General features: G+C 41.5%; 1 protein-coding gene across 3 annotated transcripts; it reads left to right on the plus strand.

The window, feature by feature from the left end:
* Window positions 1-785: 785 nt before the first annotated feature.
* On the plus strand, window positions 786-27367 carry smarcc1a (SWI/SNF related BAF chromatin remodeling complex subunit C1a). 3 transcript variants are annotated; one of them, XM_074652985.1, is made up of 29 exons: window positions 786-1058; window positions 3173-3292; window positions 3436-3521; window positions 3725-3806; window positions 3944-4036; window positions 4177-4246; window positions 4483-4552; window positions 5697-5772; window positions 6045-6170; window positions 7636-7754; window positions 8471-8601; window positions 9265-9324; window positions 9482-9519; window positions 10358-10479; window positions 10900-10971; window positions 11079-11192; window positions 12009-12162; window positions 12330-12440; window positions 12711-12770; window positions 13135-13393; window positions 13523-13684; window positions 13884-13952; window positions 15653-15708; window positions 17117-17270; window positions 17650-17828; window positions 18294-18428; window positions 21106-21430; window positions 22195-22320; window positions 23456-23746. In XM_074652985.1, exons 1-29 carry the CDS (start codon window positions 873-875, stop codon window positions 23545-23547), a joined length of 3447 nt encoding a protein of 1148 aa, XP_074509086.1. In that variant the 5' UTR covers window positions 786-872; the 3' UTR covers window positions 23548-23746. The 3 variants fall into 3 exon arrangements, with proteins under 3 accessions (XP_074509086.1, XP_074509087.1, XP_074509088.1); XM_074652986.1 differs by having other exon boundaries at window positions 7660-7754; XM_074652987.1 differs by lacking the exon at window positions 13884-13952 and having other exon boundaries at window positions 787-1058; window positions 23456-27367.
* Window positions 27368-27774: the final 407 nt, after the last annotated feature.

Consider the following 27774-nt stretch of genomic DNA (forward strand, 5'->3'; position numbering starts at 1 on the left):
AAAGACATTCAAGACTTGAATTGATAAAGATTAGAATTTTTACTCTGAACCACAAATGTCAACCTCATGTGGCACCAGAGTAAAAGTCAAAGAATTAGAAGTAAAGGCTCAAAGATCTCAGGAGATTAAAAGTAGAAGAAATAATCTGTAAATTCAGACAGATCCCTCCTTGGATGGCTGGTGGTGAGGTGGTAAAACGGCAAACCAAAGTAACAATTGATAGAAAAACAAAGGACAATAAATCCAATATAATCCAAGCCCCTATAATATCAAGTCTCGCGAGACTTAAAGTGTCAACATGTCTGCGGCTGCACATATCATTCGAAAACTTGACCGCTGACCTCAAGATGCCCATTTTATGATAATCACATGCAGTTTGGGGCAAGTCATTTAAAATTTTCATTGTACCTTTAAAGTACATTTTGAACACGTAAAAAAAATAAAAATGATTAATGGTGATTAATCATGGACAATAATGTGATTAATTGTAATTATATATTTTAATCTTGATTTAACTGACAGTATTATAACTACATTTCAATATATTTTATCAATAATATATATTTTACCAATATAAAAAAAAGCACAAGTAGAATCAAAACCATTCATTTTTTGGTTTAAAACGAAAAAACAATCGTATTTCCGTTTTTTTTGTTTTTGATTACAAATGAATCATGGATTATCCGATGATACCCAGACCCAAATTGCCTACATTTCCCAGAAACCCCAGATAACATCAAATCTCGCGAGACTTAAAGCGTCAACCCGTCTGCGGCTGCGCAATATCATTCGAACTCTGTCACTGTGAGCGGAGCGACGCCGCTGAGCAGAGAGAAAGAGAGAAAGACAACGCAGCTAACAACACACACACAATGGCGACCACGGCGACCACGGCAGGCGGGACGGGCTCAGGCTCCGGCGGACCGGCCACCGGGACCCCGCCGACCGCGGTGGGACGGAAGAAAGACGGCGGTCCGTCCACTAAATACTGGGAGAGTTCAGAGACGATATCTCAGCTGGAGTCGGTGCGGCAGTGGATCGGGAAGCACTACAAGAAGGTGAGCTAAGCTAAGCTAACTAGCACTGGTTCTCTGTAACGGCCCGCGTCCTGCTGGCACAATGGAGCTAACAGAGCTAGCTGCTGCTGCCGCCACACTACACCAACTAAAGCTTTAAGTGTATACTGTTAATACAGACTTGTGTTTGTGAGTTACAGGTGATACCCAGTTAGCACATGTTCGTGTTAGTATGCTGCAACATACTCTAACTTTACCTGAGCAAAAGATGTTTATCTATTAGATAGACCAACCTTTAGTTAGCTGGCTAGCTGCTCCTGCAGAGCCCTTACTAATAACACACTCAAAGTGTTTACAAACGAGCAGCAGATGGATGTTACAGCTGCTGCACATGTTCAATTTATATGTGCAACTTTTCTCAATTCACAAAATATTAAGGTAAACTTCCCATATGTGCTTTTAGAAAAAAGCCACGAGAAGCTAGCAGTCACGGGACACCGTGCAAACTACTTATAATATTACATTGTAGTCAGAAAATAAACTTCAAATCATCACTTGTGTGTGTGTTTTGCAAGCGACAGTTGTGTTTTTGTGCCTGAAGAGTGAGCGGTGTTGAGTTTTGTCAACACAGCAGCAGAACCAGACCTTGCAAGGCTCAATTCACCCACTAAGTTAGTCAAACAAAGACCAAAAGAGATCTCCTTCACAGCCATTACTAATAACCAACTGTGTTAAGCAGATGGATGTTCACTTTATATGTGCAACTTTCTCTCAATTCACAAAATCATCAGATAAACTTCCCATGTGTGCATTTGCAAAAGGCCACGAGAAGCTTATAGTCACGGGACACCATGCAAACTACTCATAATATAACCGCTCCATTACATTATAGTCAGAAAATGAACTTCAGATCATCACTTGTGTGCATTTTGCAAGCGCAGTTGTATTTAGTGCCTGCTCAACCTTTAGTTAGCTGGCTAGCTGCTCCTTCAGTGCCATCACTAATAACACACTTAAAGTGTTTACAAACGAGCAGCAGATGGATGTTACAGCTGCTGCAGATGTTCACTTTATATGTGCAACTTTTCTCAATTCACCAAAATCATCAGCTAAGCTTCCCATATGTGCATTTGCAAAAGGCCACGAGAAACTAACCAAATGTGCAAACTACTTATAATAAACTACTAATAAATAGAAACGCTTCATTACATTGTAGTCAGAAAATAATCATCAGATCATCACTTGTGTGCGTTTTGCAAGCTCCAGTTGTATTTTGTGCCTGAAGAGTGAGTGAGTGAGTGAGTTTTGTCAACACAGCAGCAGACCAGACAGTGTAAGGCTCAATTCACCCACTAAGTTCCTGTCTCTTCAGGAGACCTCTTAGTTCTTTTAAATCAAAGCTTAAAACTTTCTTGTTTGCTGCTGCCTTTTATTAAACCAGATAATGATCTTGTACTGCACTAGAGCTTTTATTCTTGTGTGTTATATTCTATTTTAGCTTCTATCCTATAGCTTTTACTTTTAGCTTATTTTTATTTTCGAATCTTTAATGTTTTTTATGTTTTTATAACTGTCTTAATTATGCCTTAATGTTCTTTTGCACTTTGTCGCAATGTTCTTGAATTTTTATGTAAAGCACTTTGAATTGCCCTGTTGCAGAAATGTTCTACACAAATGAATCTGCATTGCCTTGCCAAAAGAGATCTCCTGTCTGTTCATGCTCCCATTGAAACCCACTGACACACTTTAGCCGGTTATGTTGAAGAAATCAATCATATTAAATAAACTATAGATGAGGAATTGTGGCTGCAGTTTTGGAGACTTAGTTAAATACACCTGGAACTAAACACGTAAACATGCTTCTGCACAAATGCTAACCCAGATACTTGAGTTGAGTTTGTTTATATGATATCATCGTAGCTAAAACAGCTAAGTTGGATGTGTTTTTAAGGCTAGAAGTGGATCTCCTTGATATTAACCTCATTATAAATAGACCGGGTCTTGTGTCACCTTTTCCCCCGTTTAGTTTGGCTTGTCCTTTATTTTCATAGTCAGTTGTTTGTGACGAATTGTGCGGCTCTAGATGTGTGTGTATATGTTTCACTGGTGTGTGTTTGTGTGTGTTAATGACTGTTTATATCTGTGCTTGGTCCCAGTATGTCCAGAATGACTCCCCCTCCAGTAAATCCTTGGCGGGCCTGGTGGTCCAGCTGCTGCAGTTCCAGGAGGACGCATTTGGACGCAGGGTCAACAATCCGGCTCTTACCAAACTTCCTGTAAGCACAACACACTCATATTTTGTATTTCTATTAAAACCACATGCTTTTTGTGGTGTTTGTGTCCTGTGGCATTTATGAAATTCAGAGATAGTATATCCATAGTGCTGAAGTCATCCTCATTGTTTCTCTTCTATCTTCAGGCCAAGTGTTTCCTGGATTTCAAGGCAGGAGCTGCTCTCTGTCACATCTTGGGGTCGGTCTACAAGTTTAAGAGCGAGCAGGGGTGGTGAGTTGACTTGTGGTAACCTCCATAGAAAGACTTGTGTTGTTGACCTTAACTTTAACCCTTGTGTAGTGGTATTGGCTTTGTCATGCTTTCACTCTCTTGTTGTCACTCTTAAAAAAAACTCTGCGTTTGCAGCTGCTGTTTGTATTGTACTGTATTGCTGCAACCACATCTCATTGTATGTCTTACTGTTCTTTGTTCAGGCGTAGATTTGACCTGCAGAATCCTTCCCGGATGGACAGGAATGTGGAAATGTTCTTAAATGTAGAGAAGAACTTGGTCCAGGTACAACTCATACCCTTGCTGCTTTGATGAACAGTTCAGTGTCCCAATTAGCACTGTCTGTTGCAGTCTGCAGATGTTCTTTATGTATTTATGTGAATAAACTTTCTGGTTCTAACTTAATGTTTCTGTGCTTTTAGAACAACTGCTTGACCCGACCCACAGTCTTCCTGTCAACGGACATCGAGCAGAAACAAGCCAGTAAACTCAAAGACATCATCAAAAGGCACCAGGTGAGCCCAAACCTACTACGTCAAACTAGCCAAAGAAATTATTTGTCTGTGAATTAGAGAAGGGTTCTTTCTAATGACAAACTCTGTTAATCTGTGTCTTTGGTTGTTTAATATTATTTTCTCCACTCTGTGCTCTCCAGGGCACCATTACTGATGACAAGTCAAAGGCCACCCACCACATTTACCCCTCTCCATCCCAACAAGAAGAAGGTAGGGTTGAATTATCTGTAATGCACGGATTAGGTCAATAACCACATACTATTTAGGGTTAATTTTCTCCCACATGCAGTATCTTTAAAACCTAAAACTAGTGTTTTATTTATTGTATCAATGAAAAAAGTGAGTCGTTTGTAAAAATATAAATACAGTTATAATACTCCAGTGTTTTTTATAGTTTATTGGTCAATGTGTATATTCGTATCAGCATTGGTTTGTGTGTGTTGCAGATGAGTGGCTTCGTCCTGTCATGAGGAAAGACAAGCAGGTGCTGGTTCACTGGGGTCTCTCCCCAGACAGGTGAGCAGAGAGGACGAGAAAGAGGCTCACAAACACTCTTTAAAGTGGAAGTAGGCAAGATTGGAACAAATATGATCAACAAAAAGTTATTTTTATTAAACGGTCGCTATATCTTGACAGTAGTGCATGAAACAGGTAACCTGAAAAAAATCATGTGCCTGTGTTTCTTCCGGTTTTCTCCGGTGCTCCTAACGGCATCTGCAAGATTTCACAGACCGGAGGAAAACAAGCAGTCAAAGCTGACCTGAGACCTGCTGTCTATGAGAGCTGGCTGTCAGTCACTCGCAAACTCCGACCAAGCAGTCAAACTAGGCAGCGCTGATCAAATATGAATCAATATTATGTTACGTTAATGCCTATTTCTCACCTCAAATGTTTGCAGAATCGTCTTGTCGTGCATGGTTTAGCTGTAAAATGAGAAAGTTTGTGACCCCGCAGCCATGTTGAGATTTCCTGAAGGAACACCAAGCACTGGTCACATGTCCGGAGCACAGCCAATAGGAATGCTCTCTCTCTGAAATGGCCTGTGATTGGTCAAAGTCTTCCGTCACGGGCTAGATTTTCTAAAGTCTGAAAACAGAGGTCTTCTGAAGGGGCTAAACAGACCCAACATTTATATTCCATTTAAAAGTTTAACTGACTTCTATGGGAGTAGATTGATTTGAACAAACTTTCAGATTTCCCAAAGTAATTTTAAAAACAGTGCTATACTAACAGTTCTGTAGAATATTTGTGCTTTAAATTGTGTTTTGTTTTTTTATTCAGATTTGCAATATTGATTTTTTTCATTTTCTTGCAATTTTTCCACCATTCAGTAAATCTCCTATTTTTTATCCTTTCTATACCTGATAACTAAATCTCTTTCAGGCCTGTGTTTTAGTCTTGGAGACAGCATGTCAGTTCATCAATGATGTTCTTATCGCTGAATTAAAACAGATCAGCACACCAAATAGCTCTCGTTAGGACTTTTATTGCCGTGTCACTAACGAGAGCTCTTCAGTGTGCCGACCTATCTGTTTTAATTGTTAGATATTTCTTTGATCCAGCACCCCCACCTATCTAACCAGACACTGGATGGACGTGTCTTTCTTATTGCTTCTTATTGTACTTATCACTGACCCATGGCTGTTTTTTATTCTATTAGTTATGATACCTGGGTATCAGCCAGCGAGGTGGATGGGGACGTGGAGGACCCACCCAGCACTGACAGGCCATGGAAGGTGAGCAATAAAAAGTACAAGCAGAGAAGGAACTTTTAGCAAGTTCAACATCTTTAAACCAAAATGGAAAAATAACTTTGAATTTCTAACCTATGGGGCTATTGTCACAAAAAAACTCCCAGTGAAATAATAGTTAGAGCGTCTTTAGCTTCTGTACTGTGACGTATTCCCCAGTTCTAGTAGGATAAACAACAAATAATAAACGATCAGCACACTGAGATTCGATCATGTTGAACAGCGTGCCTCAACCTCTGTCTCCCTTTCCCACTCAGGTCCACGCCAAGTGGGTTTTAGACACGGATGCCTACAATGAGTGGATGACTGAAGAAGACTACGAGGTGGACGAGAACAAGAAGCCAGTTAACTTCCGTCAGAGGATCTTCCCAAAGGAGGAGGAGGTAGGTGATTGTGCTGTGTGTTTGTCCGTCCCAGTCCCAGAAAATCCTGGGTCTGAAAGTTTTCGAGTCCCTGCTGTTTGTCGTTGTTGTATGTCAGCAGCAACCACATGATAATATATAAATAATTGTTTTAACTAACCAACAAAAGACACTGAATGTTCAAATTGGCTTTTCATGAACATATTGGTCATGAATTCTGTACCGTATGGAAAGTTGGCGGTGGAAACATTTGAAAATTAGTCTGAATGCCGATTTGTGAAGCATGTTTTTGCTGCAAGTTTGTGTTTTGTTGCATGTGGCTGTGTCGTTGTTCTCCTTCGTCTGTCCTGTTGTCCGTTTCTTGCCCATCCTTTCCAAGCCTTTCCTCACTCTTTGTCTCCTTCTAATGTATTCAGGGTTTCTGTCTGTTTGGGAAAATGATTTTGAACAATTTCCAGAATTTAATAATCAGAACAAACGCTGGTAAATTAGTAATGTAGGTTTACTAGCCACACATTACTTTGCCTCACAGGACAAAAGCTTTCCCGTGACTGCAGTTAGATGCCATGTGAAGGATTCATTAAGAAGGACATTTAGTTCTAGTTTAAAAATTACACTACATCTTTTTGTCTTGTTCTATTCACTGACACCTGATGGAAGTACTCACACATGTTTCCAATAACATTTAGCCAACTGGCCCTGCAGATGTTTCAATGCTCCCACCTGATTGGAGGCTTATCAGAGGCCAGTTTGATTCAGAGTCTCTCCTTTACAGACATGCCCACTTTATGATAATCACATGCAGTTTTGGGCAAGTCATCGTCAAGTCAGCACACTGACTGCTGTTGTTGCCTGTTGGGCTTGCGGTTTTATGATTGGAGCTTATCTTTTATGCTATGCAGTACCTGTGAGGGTTTCTCGACAATATTTGTCATTGTTTTGTTTTTTATTGATTTCCCAAAAAAATATATATATATTTATTAATTATTTGCAATTAATCGCAATTAACTATAAACAATCATACAATTAATCCAGATTAAATATTTTAATCGATTGTCAGCCTTAATGTGAACTAAGACGATCTACCACTACAAAAGATGGGTTTGTTTTCTAAAGATAATTTATGGTAGGGCTAACAAATATTGTGCCTCCTGCAATTGTGCCGTGCAATAGGCCGTATTGCGATTTCGATTAAAATTTTGGTTAATTGTGCAGTACTAATTCAGAGGCAGATAAATCTTTCACCACAATGCACAAATCATGAAGTGAAGGTTTGGGTGAGAGAGAAGCTACTTTGAGATAGAGGACAGTATACAGGAACCCTAGTTGTCTCCTCCACCTCCACGGCATCCTCCCCCCTCCCCGCCGTCGTTCTCCCACCGCTTCCCCTCCTTGTGTGTGCAACCGTTCCATCCTCTCATTCTGCGGCTCTTTCTCTCATCCTCCATCCCTCGCTCCCTGCGCTGCACGGGTTTGTTCTGATCAGTCTTCCCGTACACCCGATCGCAAGGAGCGCAAGGCCAACTCTGCCAGCAAGAAGAGGAGGCGCTCGCCCTCGCCACCCAGCACTCCTGCCGAGTCCCGAAAGAAGGGAGGAAAGAAGGGGTAAGGAGGCCAGTTTTTAATATTCCCCTTTATAGCCAGAGGAAGAGCAAATAATTCAAGTTGTAAGATTGAATAAATGTAGCAGATAGGACTCAGTAATTTCCCTAAACAACTAGGCACTGTTTTTAGTGAATGTAAATAAATAAGAGTAAATAGTGCATTTGTTGGGGACTATTTTAACCGGCAGATAAATACACATTTGGTGCTCTAGTGAGTATTTTTGCCAGCAAGGCAGTGTATGTGGGACTGACTCCAATTAAACTACAGTTGCCATGTTCATGGTAATGGAGGAAAACGTTACCCAGTCCAACAGTGTGGCTCATTGATGTGTTTTTAATAGTTCTTGGACTTTCATTGGTAGTTTTTGAGTTTTTTATAGGGGTGGTGGCAAAAACAAAAATGTAGAATATCACCAGACATATTCTATCGAATGTCACCAAAGATGTCTATGCACTTGAAACCGAAAATAAATAATACAATGCAAGACATTGGCAGAGAAACAACAGTGTTAAGTCTAAACACACGCTGACTTTAAGTCCTCTGTGCTGATGGTTTTATTGTTTGCACAGCTAAAGATGTTTCAGGAAGCTGTCAGAAACAGCTTTAGATGCTTAATCTTAGATATTTAGATATGCTATACTGAATTGCTAAAATAGATTTTTTTGTTGAGGTTTTCCAGTGACATTTAACTGACTTATGACTCTCTTTGGTGTCAGGAACCCGGGGCCCCACTGGAAGCGACGGGGTCACAGAGGCGAAGAGGAGGACACAGAGGAGGACATGACTAAGGACCTGGACGACTCCTCGGCTGGTGCCAGCATGGAGGAGGGCAGCGTGTCCAAAAATGGTATGTGTTGATTTTAATACATGATCACTCTGAATGACCAGGTTGAGGCAGCAGTTTGATGAAAATGTCAAAATAACAGCTGTGCCATGAATGTTATCGTACTGGCAATCACAATCATGATCTACTGTGGTCTAATGTGCTGTCCAAGGCCAAAGTAGGAATGACAAACAATAACTGTTTATCATCTTTTCAATGCTTATTTTTATCTAGAAAATGTTGATCACAAATGCAATCAAAAGTTCCCTGAGCCCAGGGTGACATCTTCCCGACTGTTGGGGCAGCTGTGCCTCAGGAGTTATAGCGGGTTGTCCACTAATCAGGAGATCGGTGGTTATATCCATATCGTGGCGGGGCGCCACTAATAAGTCAAAGTCTGTAACAACTAGTGATGAATGAAGCTTGATCTCTATTCTCCTTAAAGATTCCTTTTAAATCCAAAACACACAATCCTTACTAAAGATGCTCTTTTTAGACCAAGTCCCATCTGGGATGTCCCACTTTAACAAAAATCCCCCCCACACACACATTCCTCTCGTTCTATCTATTTTAGTATCTTCTTTTGAAAACCAGAGTGCCGGATAATGCCTCCATGCCCACGGCTAAATTTCAGCAGTCTACGTATTATTACGTATTAATCTTTTTCCTCTTTTCTTCCATACACAGCAAATTCAAAGAAAGACAGTGAGAACACCCCTGTGAAAGGAGGGACATTGGCTGACTTGGGTATGTATTTATAACAGAATTAATCTGTTTAGTTGTGTATAAATTACAGTAATCAATTCAGAAGAACAACTTTTGACAACATTTTAAGATACTTTTCAAATATGAGTATTGGCCCTCGTGATTTAGCTCAACTAAAATCAGATTTTACTTTTTCCAGATGACATGGAGGATGACTCTGTGCTGTCTGGTGGAAAGGTGAGATGATTAATGACTCAGACTTCCTGCTGACTGTTGCCTGGCTTCTCAGTCGGTCTGCAGCTACCAGCCATAGACTGTTTATATGGACGACATGACAGCTCCCCAAAAGTGAAGCCAAAACATCTTGATCGCCCCATGGTGGCTGGCTGCAGTATAGGTCATAAGCCTGCCTCCTCCATGTTAGTGAATGGGACATGGGCCAACATGCCAACTATTTTTTCCCATAGATGGTTTCATTTTAGGTAGGTCTTATCACACTGATGTATGTTCAACTGTTGGACGTCATGATACAGCGAACAGTCTATGCTACGAACAACGAAAAATGATATAGACTGAAAAATGTCCACAGTGATGACAGATGCCCACCAGATGTTTTCAGAGCTCAAAGTGGTGTTGTCACAGTCAAACCTCTCAAGGATAGGATGTCATTGTTGACTAATGGTCTCAGACACATCCCACATAAAGTGCCATGTCGCTCTCTCTAGGAATTAAGTTTTCAATTATATGAACCTTAAATATCAAATGAAAAACACACATTAAAGAATCTGTAATCAGAAAAATGTAGGTTTTTGTCATACTGGATTTTATCTCCCATAAAATGTACTTGACCAAGAAATGCAACGTTTCGACCCTTCTGGGTCTTCATCAGGCAAAGACCATGGTATATATCGTATATACTCAATACATAATCGAGATAAAATGCATCAGTGGTGCCTGAAAGAATCACGAAAAACAGTCGCAGTAATTATATATGCCTGGAAAAAGAGAAATACAGCACAAGGCATCATCAGTCATCATCATGGTGACCTGCCTGACGCTTTGTCTCTCTCTGCAGGATGATGAGGAACAGGGCAAAGCTGAAATCAACCGACTGATGGACTCTAGCGAAGACAATGTGACTGAACAGACTCACCACATCATCATCCCCAGCTACGGTGCTTGGTTCGACTACAACTGGTAAGAGCTGGGGAACGAAGATAAACGCATTACTACTACACACTTTCGGATTTTGCCTTTTTATTTCATGTGGTGATGTAATGAGAACTGAAGGCACAAATATAATGTGCTATAATGCTGTACATCCATTTAGTTTTAAGAAGATTACCGAGGCTTTTGAAGAAGTTATATAAGTTGGAATCTTTTTATTTAGTTTAGTTTCTTTCTTTATTTGACAGGAACAGTGCATATCAATAAATATCAATAATACAGACGTTAAGAATAAAAGCATTGAAAAAATGCAATCAACCTTTGAACAACTGTTAAACAGGGTGTAATATAGCAAATAAGGAGCCACAGTCAATTTGTAATCATGTTAAATCATTGATCGTAAAACCAAATCTTTGATTTCTTTTTCCATTTGTGTTCCGTTCCTGCTAGCATCCATGAGATTGAGAGAAGAGCCCTGCCCGAGTTCTTCAACGGAAAGAACAAGTCCAAAACTCCAGAGATGTGAGTTTAAACACACACACCCATCATCCACACATTAGTTTTGTCACGATACCAAAATCGTGGTATATCATGCTAATCTCTTTGTGGTTCTCTCGACTCCTCGACAGATACCTGGCCTACCGTAACTTCATGATCGACACATATCGGCTAAACCCTCAGGAGTACCTCACCTCCACCTCCTGTCGCAGAAACTTGACCGGGGATGTCTGTGCCATCATGAGGTGAGAAAATTAAAAAAGACCTACTGCAGGTTTATATGTGCACTAGTGGTTGTAAAACTCCCCAATAAACAAAGTTCCCGATCCAATGGGAAGGTAAATGCTGTAATTTTAGTCATAGTGATGCAGTTATACCAGAGACTATGCATTCTTAAGAGAGGGCAATATACTCCATCAGAAGTTCTTGTCAGATGGTAAAATAGCTTCGGAAACCCCCCTCCCCCTCCCCCACACTTTTGCAACTTCAGATTGGGAGGGCTGTGCCCAAAATTTCTGTATACCAATAGTCCGACATCCACGCCCACTTCATGCTGTGATTAGCCAGCTGTGCAGAGGTGAGAAAGAAGCCAGCGTGGGAACTTCTGTCAAGCTCTTTTTTCATTCTTCATGAAACTATTTTCTTTGACTTTTAATGTGAACAAAAGAGCGCAACACCAGGACCCACTAGCAAACAACCGTAGCTTGGATGGTTCTGTTTGTTTACTTTCTATCCCCGGAACAGGGTGTTGCTCAGTGTAAGATTATTTGTGGTGGTTAAATATTGGTCCGTGGATAGATAAATATTGAAGCAACTGCTCAAACAACTAAATCAGGCACTGTATTAGTTCGGAGGTTTCACAACTAAGGGGTTTCCCACTAAGTGGCATATTGCCCAAAGATAATCACAGAGAATTGTGATGTATAGCAATAGTAGGCATGTAGTCTGCTGGAAAATTCACTTCAGCATTTCCTTTTTATGAATTAATTGAAATAAACTGGACAATTTCTCAAGAGACAGAAATAACATGTAATATGCTTTTGATTTTCTGCTGTCTCCAGGGTTCATGCGTTCTTGGAGCAGTGGGGTTTGGTGAACTACCAGGTCGATTCTGAGAGTCGCCCATTGCCCATGGGCCCCCCACCCACACCCCACTTCACTGTGCTGGCTGACACACCATCTGGCCTCATGCCCCTGAACCACAGACCCCCACCGGTAAGGCCGACTAAAATATACAAGACAGAGTGAGTGATGGATGGATGAAGGGAGTTTGTAAAATGGAAAAAAGTTGTTTTTCGTTGCTAAACATACCGAAAGACGTATCTACAGGCACTAAAACTACGCAAACATTGTTGCTCATGTGTTGTATTTCATCCCTCTAGATTCCTCCTCAGCAGCCAATGCCCAACTTCGCAGACAAAAACAAAGACAAGGCCATCGACCTGCAGAACTTCGGCCTTCGCACCGACCTCTACAACAAGAAAAATTTCAAGGTCGGCACACAACTCGCTTAACAACCCTTAATATGTTTTCCACATTATGATTTTATTTCTCTTGAGCTGGTGAGATGGTTTCTTAGGGTTTCTAAAAAGGTGAGCGAAGGGGAAAACGGGAAACGGTGATGAAATGGCCTAAGCCTTTTCACATACAGTATATTGGAGGCTGTAGGCAAAAATGGATGAAACCCTCTTTGCTATTCTACTTAAAATACTGCCAACACAAACTCTATCTTTATGTGATCATTTGGTTTTGGTTCCCTACAGGGTAAAGCGGTTAACTCCACCAGGGATTGGACCGAGCAGGAGACTCTACTGCTGCTGGAGGTGAGTCTCACGGGACATTAGAGGAAAAAAACCTGTTAAAAAAAAAATATTGTGAATATGTTTGCCTGCTGAATGCTGAAACTCAGTCTCTTCTTTCAATGAGCTGTCATAAATATTGATGGAAACATAAGAAGTAACGATTATTTTATTTGTTGATTAATCGATTAGTTGTTTGGTCTATAAAATGTCAGAAAAAAACTATTAGTTAAAACTTTAACCTCATTCACCTGTAGTGTCTCCCCTTAATCTGTTCTTCTGTCGTTCCATCCTTCAGTTGCTTTTATGATCCTGCATACCTCTGAATATTGCACACTAACAACATATTATGACTGACTTGTACATTCACTCCCTTCACCTCTTCCAGGCCCTCGAGATGTTCAAAGACGACTGGAACAAAGTGTCTGAGCACATCGGTTCGCGCACCCAGGACGAGTGTATCCTGCACTTCCTGCGGCTGCCCATAGAGGATCCATACATGGAGAGCACTGAGGCCTCCCTGGGCCCTCTGGCCTACCAGCCCATACCCTTCAGCCAGTCTGGAAACCCCGTCATGAGCACAGTAGCCTTCCTGGCCTCTGTGGTCGACCCCAGAGTGGCGTCTGCTGCCGCCAGGGCAGCTCTAGGTTAGAACTTACGAACGGAAGATGAAACTTAAGAGACACATCTTTGAAATCTGTTTGAGCTCTTCCAATAAGATTTTTTTAATCAAGTGACAGCCCTAAAATTAATAAATGTCCTCTCTCTGTCTGCAGAGGAGTTCTCCCGTGTGCGTGAGGAGGTGCCAGCTGAGTTGGTGGAGGCTCATGTAAAGAAGGTGCAGGAGGCAGCCAGGAGCACAGGAAAGGTGGACCCCGCTTTCGGCCTGGAGAGCAGCGGCATCGCTGGCACCGCCCCCGAGGAACCAGAAAAGACTGGTGAGTAGAAACACACGCGGTTAAGCCAGGTTTCCACTAAATGTTCCCGGGACATTTAGTCTTTTAGCCCAAATTAATGTGAAGTTTTGTCTCACAGCGACGACATATTTACTACTGCATAGTATTTACTGATGTACATTGGATCTAATGAATGAAATGCAGCAGAGGATAATTAAACTAAGAGCATCTGTCTCCACAGTAAATCATCTGTCTGCTGTGTGTGTTTCACCAATCAGCGACGGTCATCCCAGCAAACTCCAACCCAAAGGTTCTGGTATTTTCAGAAAGTATTACCGCCGGCCAGGGCCTTTTTGAGGGATATTTTGGGCCCCATAAAGTGTCCCCGGAACTTAATTTAGTCCCTTGTTCTCTAAAGGTTCTCACAAGTTCCTGCGGTGAAAACTGGGCTTTAGTCGTAGTTAAAGTCTCCCAACCAAAACTAGAAGCAGGAGTTGTCGAAAAAGGAAATGTTGTTGTGTCCCATGTAGTGTTATAACCGGTAACTTGATATTATTCATAGGAGGTTTGGCAGTTTTTGTTTTATTGTGATGTCTGTAGCCACTGGAGGGCAGCAGATAGTAGCATTATAACTAATGCAAGCTATTGGGCAGGGAGACACGTTCATGCTAACGGAGGAGTGGACAGCATCATCACTTTGTCTTGTACTCACATCCTTGGTTTTTCCTCCATCTTTGAAAAAATGATGGTCTTTCTTCGCTTAAATATCAGACAGAGATGATCAGTCTGTCCTGACATTTGAAGGCGATACACATATCAGTTTTTACCAACAGGGGGGGAGCAACACAGAAATATTGGTGTGTGTACGTCTGTGTGCCGTACCCAGTGGATTAAAACAACGGTGGCAGATGGGGCAGGGGAGTGGGAGGAGGGGGAGCAGAAAACTGGGTCATCACACTCCACCATGTGCTTATCTCGTTCTCTATTTTGCTCAATGCTTTTTTGAAATATTTCACTCTCCTCCACTTTGCTCTCTCTCTCTCTCTCTGTCTCTCTCTGTCTCTCTCTGTGTCTGTCTCTCTGTGTATACACAACACCAATGATTTGTTATACCTGAATTAATGCCCTCCTGAGCCACAGTTCCAATCAATAAGCTTAGATGCGTTCAGTGCCTCGCCTGAAGCGCTCATCCGACACACATCACACAATCAATATTCAAACCCTTAACACACGCTCAAGTGCACCCGTTACACGGTTTAACACTCAACCGTACACATGTGTTCATCCGGTCACGTGTGTGTGAGTGTAAGGGTGTGCGAACGGTCACACAAACGTCACTGCCTTTGCTTTGGACCAAGGTTATTGTAGTTTTGAATTTTCAATTAGTTTTTATTTTAGTTTTACTTTTGACTTTTCAATTTCATTTTAGATTAGTTTTAGTTGGTTTTCAGAATGTGTGCTAGTTTTAGTTTAGTTTGCGTTTCAGAAAGGTTTAGCTTTAGATTTATATATATTTCATTTTAGTTTTTATTTATTTTTTTAGTTTGTTTTTGTTAGGGCCAACTATAATGTCTCAGAAGAATGTAGCTACTGTATATACATACAAAATACATGGTTGGAGAACTGTCTAGGAATGGACATATTGTTTAATGGTCTTTGTGCTACTTTAGTGTCCGATGTGAAGCAATTGCGGCACAGCACCATCTCCTGGAAGGTCAAGTCCGTTCAGTTTCTGTGGTTCATTGTCACGAGAGTTGATGGAAATTCATGCCGTCTCCTTTTTCGGTAGTGATATACAGTAGCTAAGTGTGGAATGTATTGTATTTGTTCTGTCATTTCTTTGTCTGATTATGCATGAATGCGATCTCACCCTGTTTCTTGCTTATGTTCTTGGATTTTGGCAGCATAAACAATTCCTCCGTGAATAAAGAGTTGAAATGAAAATTTAGGCTGCAACACAACAATCTGAAGACATGAAGCTAATTTCTCCACCACACTTGTCACTTGCAGAAACCCCCGAGGCAGAGAAGATGGACACGGACACAGACTCACAGCAGGCCGATAAGGTAAGACCACCTTCCATTTATCTTCATGTATCCTGCATGTCGAGGAAATCTGTGTTTTCAGAAATTTAGTTTGCATTTGCGAATGAGTGGTATAACGGAAATCTCTGCTAATTAATGGATAAAGATGGCAATAATTAGTATTTCTATTATTATCTACTAATCCTATGTGAAGACCAAAATGAACAATGCGTTAGTCTGTCTCTAAGCCCACACTAAAAGAAATTTCAAATCTTAACAGATGTTGAAAATCTGAGAGACACCACACATAACGACATGTAATGTTAAATTTAACAGTTTTGTTCCTATAGTTTGTTTGTGCTTTGATTGTCGGGAGGAGAGAATCGACCCAAGATCGGCTTGATTCTCGTGTAGCGTGTTTCTGGCATTACTGACTTTCCTACCCTGTCTGTGGCACTCCGCTCATATCAAAGTCCTAAATCTTTAAAAGCTAGTAGCAAATATAAAGTTTAATTTAATAAAAAAGTAATAAAACAATAATAATAATAATAATAATAAAACAAGTTCCTAAAGAAAATACTATCTTAACACGTTTCCTCTCTCCCACTTAGTGTTTAAAGTAAGTTTTCCATTCATCTGCATTTGGTGTCTCTTGGTTCGGAAAGGCCCACCGGCTGAATGTAATGGCTTTTCTTTTTTTTAAAACGTTCACATTGTCCCCGCTCTGCTGGGCAGCTCGTTGGCTGAAGGCGTCCTCATTAACATCCATTAACCAGTGTCAGACACTGTGTCCAAATCACAGTGATTGTCCCCCAAAAAGTGAATAGGGTCACAATACAACCATTATTCCACTTTCCCTGATTATCATAACATTTACCAGCTATTACCTCAGCCACATTTACCTGTGTGGTTCTTTGATACTGTATCTCGGCCATTTGTCACATTTTTACCGTCTTTTGTGTTTTGCTTTTTCTTAGTTGTGTTTTGCAACCCCAAATGTTTGATTTTATCGTTTATGCAGCTTTTATGCAACACTGAATCTTACATTATCTTTTCTCATAGACTAACTTACAGTTTAGCTCTTTGCTAACTTGAATGGCCAAATGCTGCCTGCCTTCAAATTGAGCTTGTGGTTACGACATGGGAAGTCGTGTACACAATATGCTTGGCGTTCAAGTGGTTAAGTTGTGAGAACACCACTGCGAGGCAACGGCAATATTAATGTTACTGTCGGTGTCTTAAAGCCATAGAGGCTAATAGTTTACAAACATCAACAAAACACGTCACAGCTCGTGAACTCAGAGCTTTCAGAAATCTTCATATGGACTCTTCTCTTGAACACAGTAAACACGACCCCATTCATTTGAAGGCACCTTGAAACCTAGGCCTTACTTCCTGTGGCATTGACACTGACCACTTATCGTTGTGCGTCCGTGCCCTCATCCTTCAGGCGGAGTTGAAAGACGAGGCAGAGAAGCCCAGCGAGTCTGCAGAGAAGAGCGACAAGACGGAGGCCACAGACAAGGTGAAGAAGGAGGGATCTGAGGCGTCGGAGCGCGAGGAGGAGAGCGAAGAGGGAGGGGAGGCCAAGACGACTCCAGCAGGTAACACTGAGACTCAGGGTAAAATACAAATAAATGTCCCTCACATTTCTAGTTCATAGCTCACAACTAGGACATTTCATTATCAATTAGCTCCCAATTAAGGCTGCAACTATTCATTTCATTTTCGCTGAATCTGCAGATTATTTCCACAATGAAGCGATTATCCTATTGGTCTGTAAAATGTTAGAAAGTAGCAAGAAAATGCCCATCACAATTTCCTAAACCCATTCATATCATACATATCAGAGAAGAGAGAAAATATTCTATTCTGTGTTTGTACCCGGTGGTTGGCTTGTCAACAGCACGGTATTGCAATATTACGGTTATTGCAACATCCCTAGTTTGAAGTAGTAGTTACATTTCTGTCTCCGTCCATCAGACAAAGACAAGGAGGAGACCATGGAGACGTCGTCCTCAGACCAGGAGAAGGAGAAGGAGGAGAAGGCAGCTACAGAGGAGGGAGAGGAGAAGAGGAAGAAACTAGAGCACGACATCGGAGAGGGTAACATTGCCACTGCGGCCGCTGCTGCCCTAGCATCTGCTGCCACCAAGGCCAAGGTGAGATTACAGGAGTGCTGACACAGCAAACACACACTTTAGCAAGTCTGATCTTCCCAAGGTTCACCTGGCTTGTCATTTTGAAATCTTTGTAAGTCATTGGTTTGATGCTGTTAAGTTTGACTTGACTGTTGTGTATTAGAGCCTCAGGAGACGTGAGGCTACAACTTTCACTTTTTCATGACTGGAAATTTCTCAATCTGCTACTCTTAATGTTCTGTCCTCCTTTATGTGTACTGCACATCTGATTGCATGTGGACTACTGAATGTTTCTGGGAAAGCTGACAAGCATTCTGTAAGATGTGGGAAATATGTAAAGAAAGGGGAGGGGGTTCATCAACGGAGTAAATTCAGTCAAATTCAGGTCACGGAATAACTGCAGAATGAGCTAAACTTGATGTAATCGTTATCACAGTATTCAACATTGATCAGATGTTTACTCTTCCTTTTACTCCGTCCTCTCAGCACTTGGCAGCAGTGGAAGAGAGGAAGATCAAGTCTCTGGTGGCTCTGCTGGTGGAGACCCAGATGAAGAAGCTGGAGATCAAGCTGAGGCACTTCGAGGAGCTCGAGACCATAATGGACCGAGAGAAAGAGGCTGTAAGTCAAAAAGAAGCTATCACGCTTTTTGAGTGTGGAAGTTGAGATTAAGTGTGGATGTTATTGGTCAGCATTGACCCAGCACAACTGTATTAGTTCCATCATGAACATTTCACTTAGGGGTTGGAGATAAATTGAATATACTTGATGTATTGCATCTTGTTCTACGTGGGATGGAGAGGTCAGCTCTAATTGCAGAATATGTAGACTATGGCAGGAACTGGAGGACGGGAACGCCCAGTTTTTCTTCCTCTCTACTTTCTTAATGCACAGCTGGTTCTGGCTGTTGTTACCGTACATACTTCATCGAGACACAAAAAGAGACGGCAGACAACTGTAAAGCAAGATGAGCTTTATTCATACACGGTCATTCGACACGGTCAATAGTTATCTTGTGCCGGCTTGTGTAGGCAATTCAGACACATATATTTGGATATTGTGAATTTTTGTAGACACGAGATTTGTCTCCGGTATCCGAGGCAGCTCCTTCCTCTTTTTAAAATTGTTCTATGTAGCTAGAAATAGAGAATTAACGTGTCGCTACCAGCATCATTACATTATTAGCAGCAATGGATGTTGAATTGCTTGCTAGAAGTTAGCTTTGTTAAGATCAAATTGGTACAAATTGCCTACCCTAATGTAAAACTAAGCAATTGGTTAGCTATAGTTTGCCCCACTTTGCTAGAACGATCACATTGGTATGATCATACACATCAAAGGGTTGAATTGAACAGTAATGTTATTTTAGAGAAAATGTGAAAATCTTGAGATTTATCGTATGTTGCGATATAGCCTAAAAATATCGAGATAATATTTATAAGCCATATCGCCCAGCCCTGACTTCACTTACTGTATCTCTACACTCACTGTAAGGGCTCTCAGCTGTGGTTATTAATAATGAAGGTGATACTGTATGTTAAAAGAGGCACATCCATCACATTTTTTGAAAAGAAAGATGACAGGTGAAAATGATAATCATGATTCAGAATAGACTTTGTTCTTACATTAAAAACAAATACATGTCCATTAAATTACAGTTTGTTGTAATTATCCAAAAAGACCCAGTGTCAGACAGTCCTACTTCTGTGGTTGCTAAATTGAAACAAGTAGCCGGTAAATATTTGGAGTTCATCGGCCGATGTTGGCCACAGAACAAGTTGCTTCCCACTTGGTCCAAATCCTCCACAGAGACTGAAGAGTAGACACAGAATTACTTCTTTGTGAAGCAGCTGAATTGAGCATAAAACATTTTCCAGAGTGTATAGTCAGGCAAGTGAAAGTACCTGCCTCTTCAGGGCAGATGAATAGAGAACAGCCCCCTGTGTGTGTGTGTGTGTGTCCTGCCGCTGGACAATCCCTGGAGACGCCATTCAGAGTGTAAAACTGTGTTTTCGCGGTGGAGGCATCGGGAGGGTAGCCCAGTTTCACAGCTGTAAATAGTGCATGAAAAGGACTCTGGTTTACATAAGCTTTCCAAAGACTGGAGAGAAACCAAACCCGCTGCTGCCATAGGCTGTAAAACACTGAACTTCTACCAAAAAGAAAAAACTACAAGGAGAGTACAGAGTACTGCAGTTTTATACCGAGTCTAAGGCTTCACAGGCCTGTAGGAGCACCATCTCCTCTGCAGACCACTAAAGTGTACAAATGCTCTCTCATCCTCTTGTAGAATATTGCTGTTGAGCTTTACAAAGCCAAAACAGAAACTTCAAAAACAAGTTTTTCAAAGTGCTCAGTTCACCCAAATTACTAAAAGATATATTTTTCCACTTAGTCCTTATTGATTCTATCCATCCATTATCTGTAACAGCTTGTCCTATTCAGGGTCGCAGGGGGGATGGAGCCGATCCCAGCTGACATTGGGTGAAGGCGGGGTACACCCTGGACAACCATTCACGCTAACATGGATTGGACGTGACATTGGGTTACGTTTTGCTCCCATTCTAGAATAGAAATATATAACAGAGAAATTATAAGAAAATATAAATAAGAAATTGTTAATTACTTATATTACAATTTAATAACATTGTAAATAATAATGCTGAAAAATAGTATAAATGAATCAGAACATTAATTTAAATGTACATAAATAAATGCAGTATATGCCAGAATAAACCAGAGTATTGCACAGTTGAAGTTCATTATAGGGTTATAGCTGCTGATGGGGGTAAAAAATAGAAAACATAACATTTTCTATATATATATATGTTGTATATAATTCTACAAGACTTTGCAATTAAATGACCATGACTAGACTAGACATATTTGATCATAAATACAATATAACCTTGAACTTGTTAGCGTCTGTATGACGATATTAAATGTCTGTCGTAATTTGAGCAGTTTGTTTTTTTGTTAGTCGCATTGAACTTACATTTTTGTACGGAGCACAGTTCATGGCGAACACAAAATAGCGTTGCACGTGGTCAGTAAGTGCAACTGGTTGAGTCAGCACCAATGCAGGCTCGCTGTTGGAAGTTTTTTATAACCCACCTCCACTCCCTGCTAATTGGTTTGGGATGACACTTAATATGGCGGACCCTCCACGCCAACGCGTAAACAGAGTGGACGTGGGTAGGGACAGGGCGTATGGGCTGGATTGGGCCTTAGTGTTGGTAATAACAAATCTCTTCACTTAATCATCTTTCTTGGCGTTTCCTCCATCTCTTTGATGTAGTTGGAGCTTCAGCGGCAGCAGCTGCTCACCGAGCGCCAGGCGTTCCACATGGAGCAGCTCAAATACGCCGAGATGAAGGCGAGGCAGCAGATGGAGCAGCAAGCCGCCGCTGCGGCTGCCGCAGCCGCCCAGGCTCAAGGACAGGGCCAGGCTCCCGGATCTGGACCCCACTCGGGGCCCCCGCCATCAGGCATGCACCCTGGAGGGCCCCCGCCACACCACGGAGCACCCCACCACGGAGGGCCCCCACCCGGTGGAGCCCTGCACGCCGGCTACCCGCCGATGGGTCACCACGCCATGGGCCCCCACCACCCAGGACCGACAGGTGAGAGACCGAAACACAGAGCAGGTGGAGGTGTTCCCGCTGTCCATGCTGGCCCTGAAGAGACCCATCTTTAAGCGATTTTAATGAACATGGTGTGGAACAAAATCCACAGTCCTTAATGTGTGTAAACATACATTATGAAGTTCAACTGAAGTTAATATGAGGCTTCAGCAGTCTGAGTTAGACAAATCAAGTGGCTGTCTTTTAGGGTTGGGCGATATGTTAAAATTTTCCAACTGGCCACCGTCAGCCTAACAACTCGCAATTGCCGATATATTCACGTAAGTGTATGTGCGGGGGTACACAGCGTGGAGTGTACCCCCATTCCCCTCCCCCTGCCCTGCTGTCGTAGTTTCAGCTGGGAGATCAGCTGTTCTAGCAGTGGAGCATCATAAAACAAACACTTCATTCAAACTTGACAGAAACAAAATGAAAATTCACCAAAACTGTCTTTGTTAAGGCAAAGAAAAATCGACCTTGTTCCAAAGAAAGTGTAATATTCACGTTCGGTGTGAAAGTATTCATGACAAAAACAACCGTTCAAATATATATACGTGCAAATTAATCACACAAAATAAGCTGCCAGTGTGTAACAGCCTTTATAACTGCATAGTAACTAGTGACTTAAGGTGACTAACAATGGCAACCATATTTTAAGTTACCCTGATGCCTGGCAACCACTTTTAAAAGTTAGTTTTGAGCCCTGATGCGTAAAGAATGTGTAAAAAAGGAAGAATGATTTAATCCGATTTTCTGCACTACAGGACCAATGGGACCAGGCCAACCGATCCCGGGTCGTATGATGCCCGGCCCGCCCTCTGCTGGCGCCCCTCCTGGCGGCATGGCTCCCATGATGCCCCCACGTCACCCTGGAGCTCCCAACGGCATGTGTGAGTACAAATCTCCTTCTGCCACACGATGTTTGTTTTGTTCGTGTTTACATGAATAACCGTGCATGTTTGCGTGTCAGATTTGAAGGCTTTTTATTGGGATGTTGTGTACACCATTTAATTCACCAAAACCAGTATACTGTAAAATGCGGAGGTGTTTTTAGAATCCAGTATTTACACCGCAAACAACTTCAGAAAAAAAACAAGGTTTCTGGGGATCTAAGTATTACTGCGACCAGAGAGCTGACAGCTGGTATTTACTTTCAACGTCAGCTGCAGCTAAACGTTTGCGTCATTGGTGCTTATTAGCATCACATCGCACACCAAGCCTGTAGTTTGTGTTGGTTTCTCCAACCTTGTTGAGTCTGCAGCCAATCAGCAGCTGAAATCAGGCAGAAGCATGACAGCTTTATAAGTAAAGCAAAGACAAAAAAATGATTTATTTTCCATACATTTTCTTTTGACAAACGTTTGTGTTTCCAGTTGTGATTTGCTCATATGCACTTTACGAATAATGTAGAGGGAGTTAACTTATCCTTAACCAAAGTATCAACATGATGTTGCCAGAAAACCTCTATTTATGGTAATCCAAGAATATAAAATAGGACTTTGGTTGACTGCTCAGCAGACGTTTAGAGCACATCAGACAAGTGTAACTTGCTCTTTTTTTCTTTCGGGAATTAAAAAAGCTGCTTAAGTCTTGATCGTTTGTATATTATACATTCTGTGTAAGAAGCAACATTGAACCTTATCTGCTAAGAGGAGTGGTTCCCAAACTTTTTCACGTCAAGAACCCCTAAACTGACGCAAATTAGACCACGGACCCCCATTTGATAAGATTTTGTCGCAGGGTCCTCCTCCTGAAGGATTTTTGCTTTTAGATGTTTTATTACCTAAAGTGTATGAAACCCATGACCAAAAAGAGTAATAGATTTTGTCATTCTGTTATTTATGGATAGTGAAAAAACAATGTAATACCCTTTTTCCTGGGGACCTCCTGGAACCCCCTCAAAAACCCCTGCCACAAAAAAAGACCCCCCAGGTTGGAAACTACTATCAAGCCACTAAGGAGTCTCCTTCACCCCAGAAAGCCCGTTTTTATTGCTCTAAAAAACAGCATCTTTCCTCTTTCCAGACCCTGGCCCACAACCTACACAGGCTGAAGCGGTCCCTGCAGTTCCTGTGGGTCCTCCAGCGCCCGCGAGTGGACGAGTGGCTGACAACTAAGACCCCCCACCCCACACACACACACACACACACACACACACACACAAAACTAACTCTATCTCTGAACCCCTTTCTGATGGCCTTTGCTACTGGCTCGGTATATTTCCCTCAACACTCAAAACTACCATAAACTTTATCTCACACACACACACACACACACACACATACACACATATACACACACATATACACACACACATATACACATACAGACACACTCAGGGTTTAGTGGCAAGGGTAACCCAATTTTCCACACACACATGCAGAGTTCCTCTCAGGGCACAGCGGCAAGGGTCGTCTAGTAATAAACACTGTTTTCTGCTCTGTTGGGCCAGATGGAGGCTGGAGAGAATGACTCCGTGTACAGAAAACAAAACAAGGAGAGAGAACAGATAAAACACAGTCTGTCTCACCTTTTTTTTTCCTCTTTCCAATGCTGTGTTAAATGACACTGTAACCCCCCCCCTCCCGTCTCTCTTTAACACACACACACTTCTTCTTGTCTGGTGCCTCTTTCTGCAAGCCAAACACTAGGGGGAGCTAGTGAGACCAGAGGGACGGTCAGACATGCAGAGGTGTGTGTGTGTCTGTATGTGTGTGTGAGGCTTAGCAGGTTATTCAGATAGTGATATGAATAAAACACACACAGCCCGCCTCGCTCGTGTCTTGTCGAGTATCTACCTCTCGCTCCTCTTTAAATGATACACTGTAGTTCTGTGTGTGTGTGTGTTTGTGAATGTGTGTGTGTTCAAGCCAGGGTGTATTATGGCGGTTCACTCGTTTAACTCATGTTACCACAGTTTGTACCTCTTGTGTAATCTTTGGTCAAAAGCAGTTCAAATTGGTGAAACGAGGCAGATCAATGGCCAAAAAAAACTCCAAACTTGACGTGTTTTTCAAGATATTAAAAGTTTGTCTTTCCGCTACAAAAAATAATTTTCTAATCTGTTTGGCAAGATACATCTCTGTTCCTTGACGTAAACAAAGATGACAACATGTGCAGTCTGAAGGTGATCTGCCAAAATGTTGAAGTTTTGTTTAATATTTGACAGAAACTTGCTTTTTTCCTGACTGAATTTAAAAGAATAAGGTTTGCATTATTTTCTTATTGTCAACAAATCCCTTGAAAAACACCAAAACCAACCTAATGAAGATACAAACCTTTAAAAAAAAAAATGTCAGAAATATATGGTTTGATTTCTTTTAAAAAAAAAAAAAGACTTTCCTGAAACAGCTGGCCACTGTAGTTTTTAGCAAATGTTGCTCAAACAGGAGTAAACAAAGCCTTTGCTGGGGACTATTTTTAGCGGCGGATTAATTAACATTTGGTGCTCTAGTGTGAGATTTACTCAAAATAAATGTGTGTTTGTGGTAATGAAGGAGCATGTGGCCTATTGATGTGTTTTTAATAGTTTTTGGACGACAGTGGAGCTCGATGCTGCAGAGGAATCAGTTCATGGTTGGTTTTCTTTTGACTGGATTTGTTGACAATAACGAAAATATACAATATAACCAGACTCATCTTTTTAAAACATTAAAGCAAAAGTCTCATATCTGATTAGGCACAAACTGAGGCTAAAAACACCATCGTTCCTCCTGCCCCTCACCAACCACAGCACTGTAATACACACACACACACACACGGAAATGTAAGCTAAGCTGAGGCTCACACTGGAGGATGTGCGAACACACACCGACTTGGCCAAACCCTGCCACAAAGCACTGGACCACCACACACATAAACACACAGATATAATCTCCTGCTGACCTTCACACAGCCTTTACAGAGAGGGGAGACGCTGTGATGCAGCGCGACTGAAACATCAGAACATCAATGACACTCTTCCTCAGCGCGGCGGGCTTCTAGATGTTTTAGGTGCTGATGATACTGTAGCGAATAAACCCCGCCCCCAAACTCCTCTGCTCACTATTTCCTAACGCCTAGTGCTGCCTACCTCGCTAACCCCACCTCACACACACACACATTTTTGCTTTTTGGCCACTAGCCACGGGAAAACTAAGCAATATCCTCATTCCTGCTTATCAACCTATTTGTGGTTCGGCACACTGAAAAATACAGCGCTGCCAATGAGAAGCAATCATGATTTCACAGTTTAGTCCTCAAAGATTCTGTGTCCTGTGGTGTTGTAGCAAATAAAAAGGTGTGTAAACAAAAGGAACAACCACCAAACGTTTATTTATAGAGCTGAAATGAGTAATCGATTAGTCAATCGACAGTAAATTAATCGGGAGCAGTTGTTTTGTCATTTTTCAAGCAAAAATATCATCTGGTTCCAGCTTCTCAAATGTGAATAATTGAAGATTTTCTTTGTCTTGTATGATGTTAAACTGAATAACGTATAACTACAAGGAAATTACATTGACATTCCGCGTGTCATGAGTACCCATTTTAGCTTTTTCGCGTGTCCTTTGTACGCCACGCAAACATCCGCAGTTAGGTTCAGACAATAAAACCTCTTAGGGTAAGGGGAAATGTCATGGTTGGGCTCAAAACAAGTACATAAACTAAGTAAAACATCACATTATATTGACTGAAATGTGAATTCTCTATCAATTATTTTGTATTAAAACTGGAACCAGCAGATATTTGGTATTTTTGCTTGGTAATAAATTATCTAGAATGTCTGTTGACTAGTTGATTTAAAAAGATCAGCTAAAAAGTATCACAAGATCCATCAGTAGCTGTCCTATTGTATCACACACTATTCCTCAGCAGTTGATATGGTATTGTAGATGTTCAAATTTCCTTTGTTTCTTTGCATTTTAACGGCTATTCTGACTAAAAGTTAATTCTCGACCTTGGAAAACGGCTCAACAATCTCACCAGAAGATCCCCATTATTAGCTGTTCTGCAGCTTTTGGTCGTATTACGACTTCCTCGGCAGATGAGGTTGCCCAGTTGTCATGGAAATCCTTAAAATGCTCAAAAAACAGATTTGACCAGCTACAATTCCATGACTGAGGAACACCATGTGACACAATCAAAAGCTCCAGAACCGCTATTAAAGGACCATGTGACGACTGTTTTGCTCCCTAACCAATTGATTTCAGCCCTACGCAGTTTAAATCTTCAAGTTTAACATGCACGTTGGCTTGAAATAAAGATAAACTAATCTGGAGAGTAAGAAAATGTACTCTCCTGCTCACTCTACTCATTTCCTCACATGCTAAACCGATACGGCGTGCTCTGTCTTTCTTCAGTCGACACACAGGTTGATAATAAGCTCCAATAAGGTTGTTTTGATGTGAAGTCTTGACTCTCCTCTCCCCCTTCGCTAGCACTGTTAGTATCTCTGCTACCTCTTCCTTATTCATCTGCTAGCTACCTCTTCTAGAAATCTTCCTCTTGCTATCTGCTACCTCTCTGCGCACCCCTTCGCTACCTCTCGTACCCATTTCCTTTTCTTTTTAATCTCTTTTTATTTCCCTGCCCACGTGACTGCTGCATCACTGACTGTTGCCCTCTTCTTCTCCCAGTCTGTTGGAAGAAGAAAACACACAAAGACACACGTACAGTCGCTCTCATTCACCCCGCCCTCCTTTCCCATTCAACACCTTACCAGGCTTGTTATGTAATATCACTTAAATATGACGGGAATCCCCTTTACATATATTATCTTTAATCAATACTCTTTTGTGTTAATGGTAATGTATTTTTAAAGAGAAGTTTTTGTGTAGATGGAAGTTATCTCTGTTCTTTGGAAGTTTGTAGCATTTGTTTTTCTTTTTTTATTTTGTATGGGGTCTGTTGGTACTTGGACCTAGACACTGTTGAATAAACTGTTTTGTATGAGGTTGATATCCTGATATCTTCTTTTTTAAAATGGATTTATTTATTCCGGGTATAAATAATGTGAATGCTCGTACTAACTGAGTCAAAGTTAGCAGTGCTAAGTTTGGAAATAACTGAAATTCAGTATGTATACTCCCTCGTTCTGCAGTAATGACTGTTTTTGTGAATGGAGTCTGGTGGCTTTGAAGAGAGCGATATAACGGCTTCAGTTCCCCCGTTGGAAAGAGCTGTCTGATGTCAGGTAAAGCGGCTGTGGACGGGAGCAGCAGAAAAACGCATTTCAGACACCTAATAAAAATCGATAAGCGTACGCTATATTTAAAATATTTTCACCGCTTTACCTCGCCATCGGACAGCCCTTTCCGACGGGGGACTGAAGCCGTCGCTGTCTTCAAAGCCACCAGACTCCATTC

Source organism: Sebastes fasciatus, chromosome 12 (genome assembly GCF_043250625.1).
Source record: "Sebastes fasciatus isolate fSebFas1 chromosome 12, fSebFas1.pri, whole genome shotgun sequence".
NCBI classification, from domain to species: domain Eukaryota; kingdom Metazoa; phylum Chordata; class Actinopteri; order Perciformes; family Sebastidae; genus Sebastes; species Sebastes fasciatus.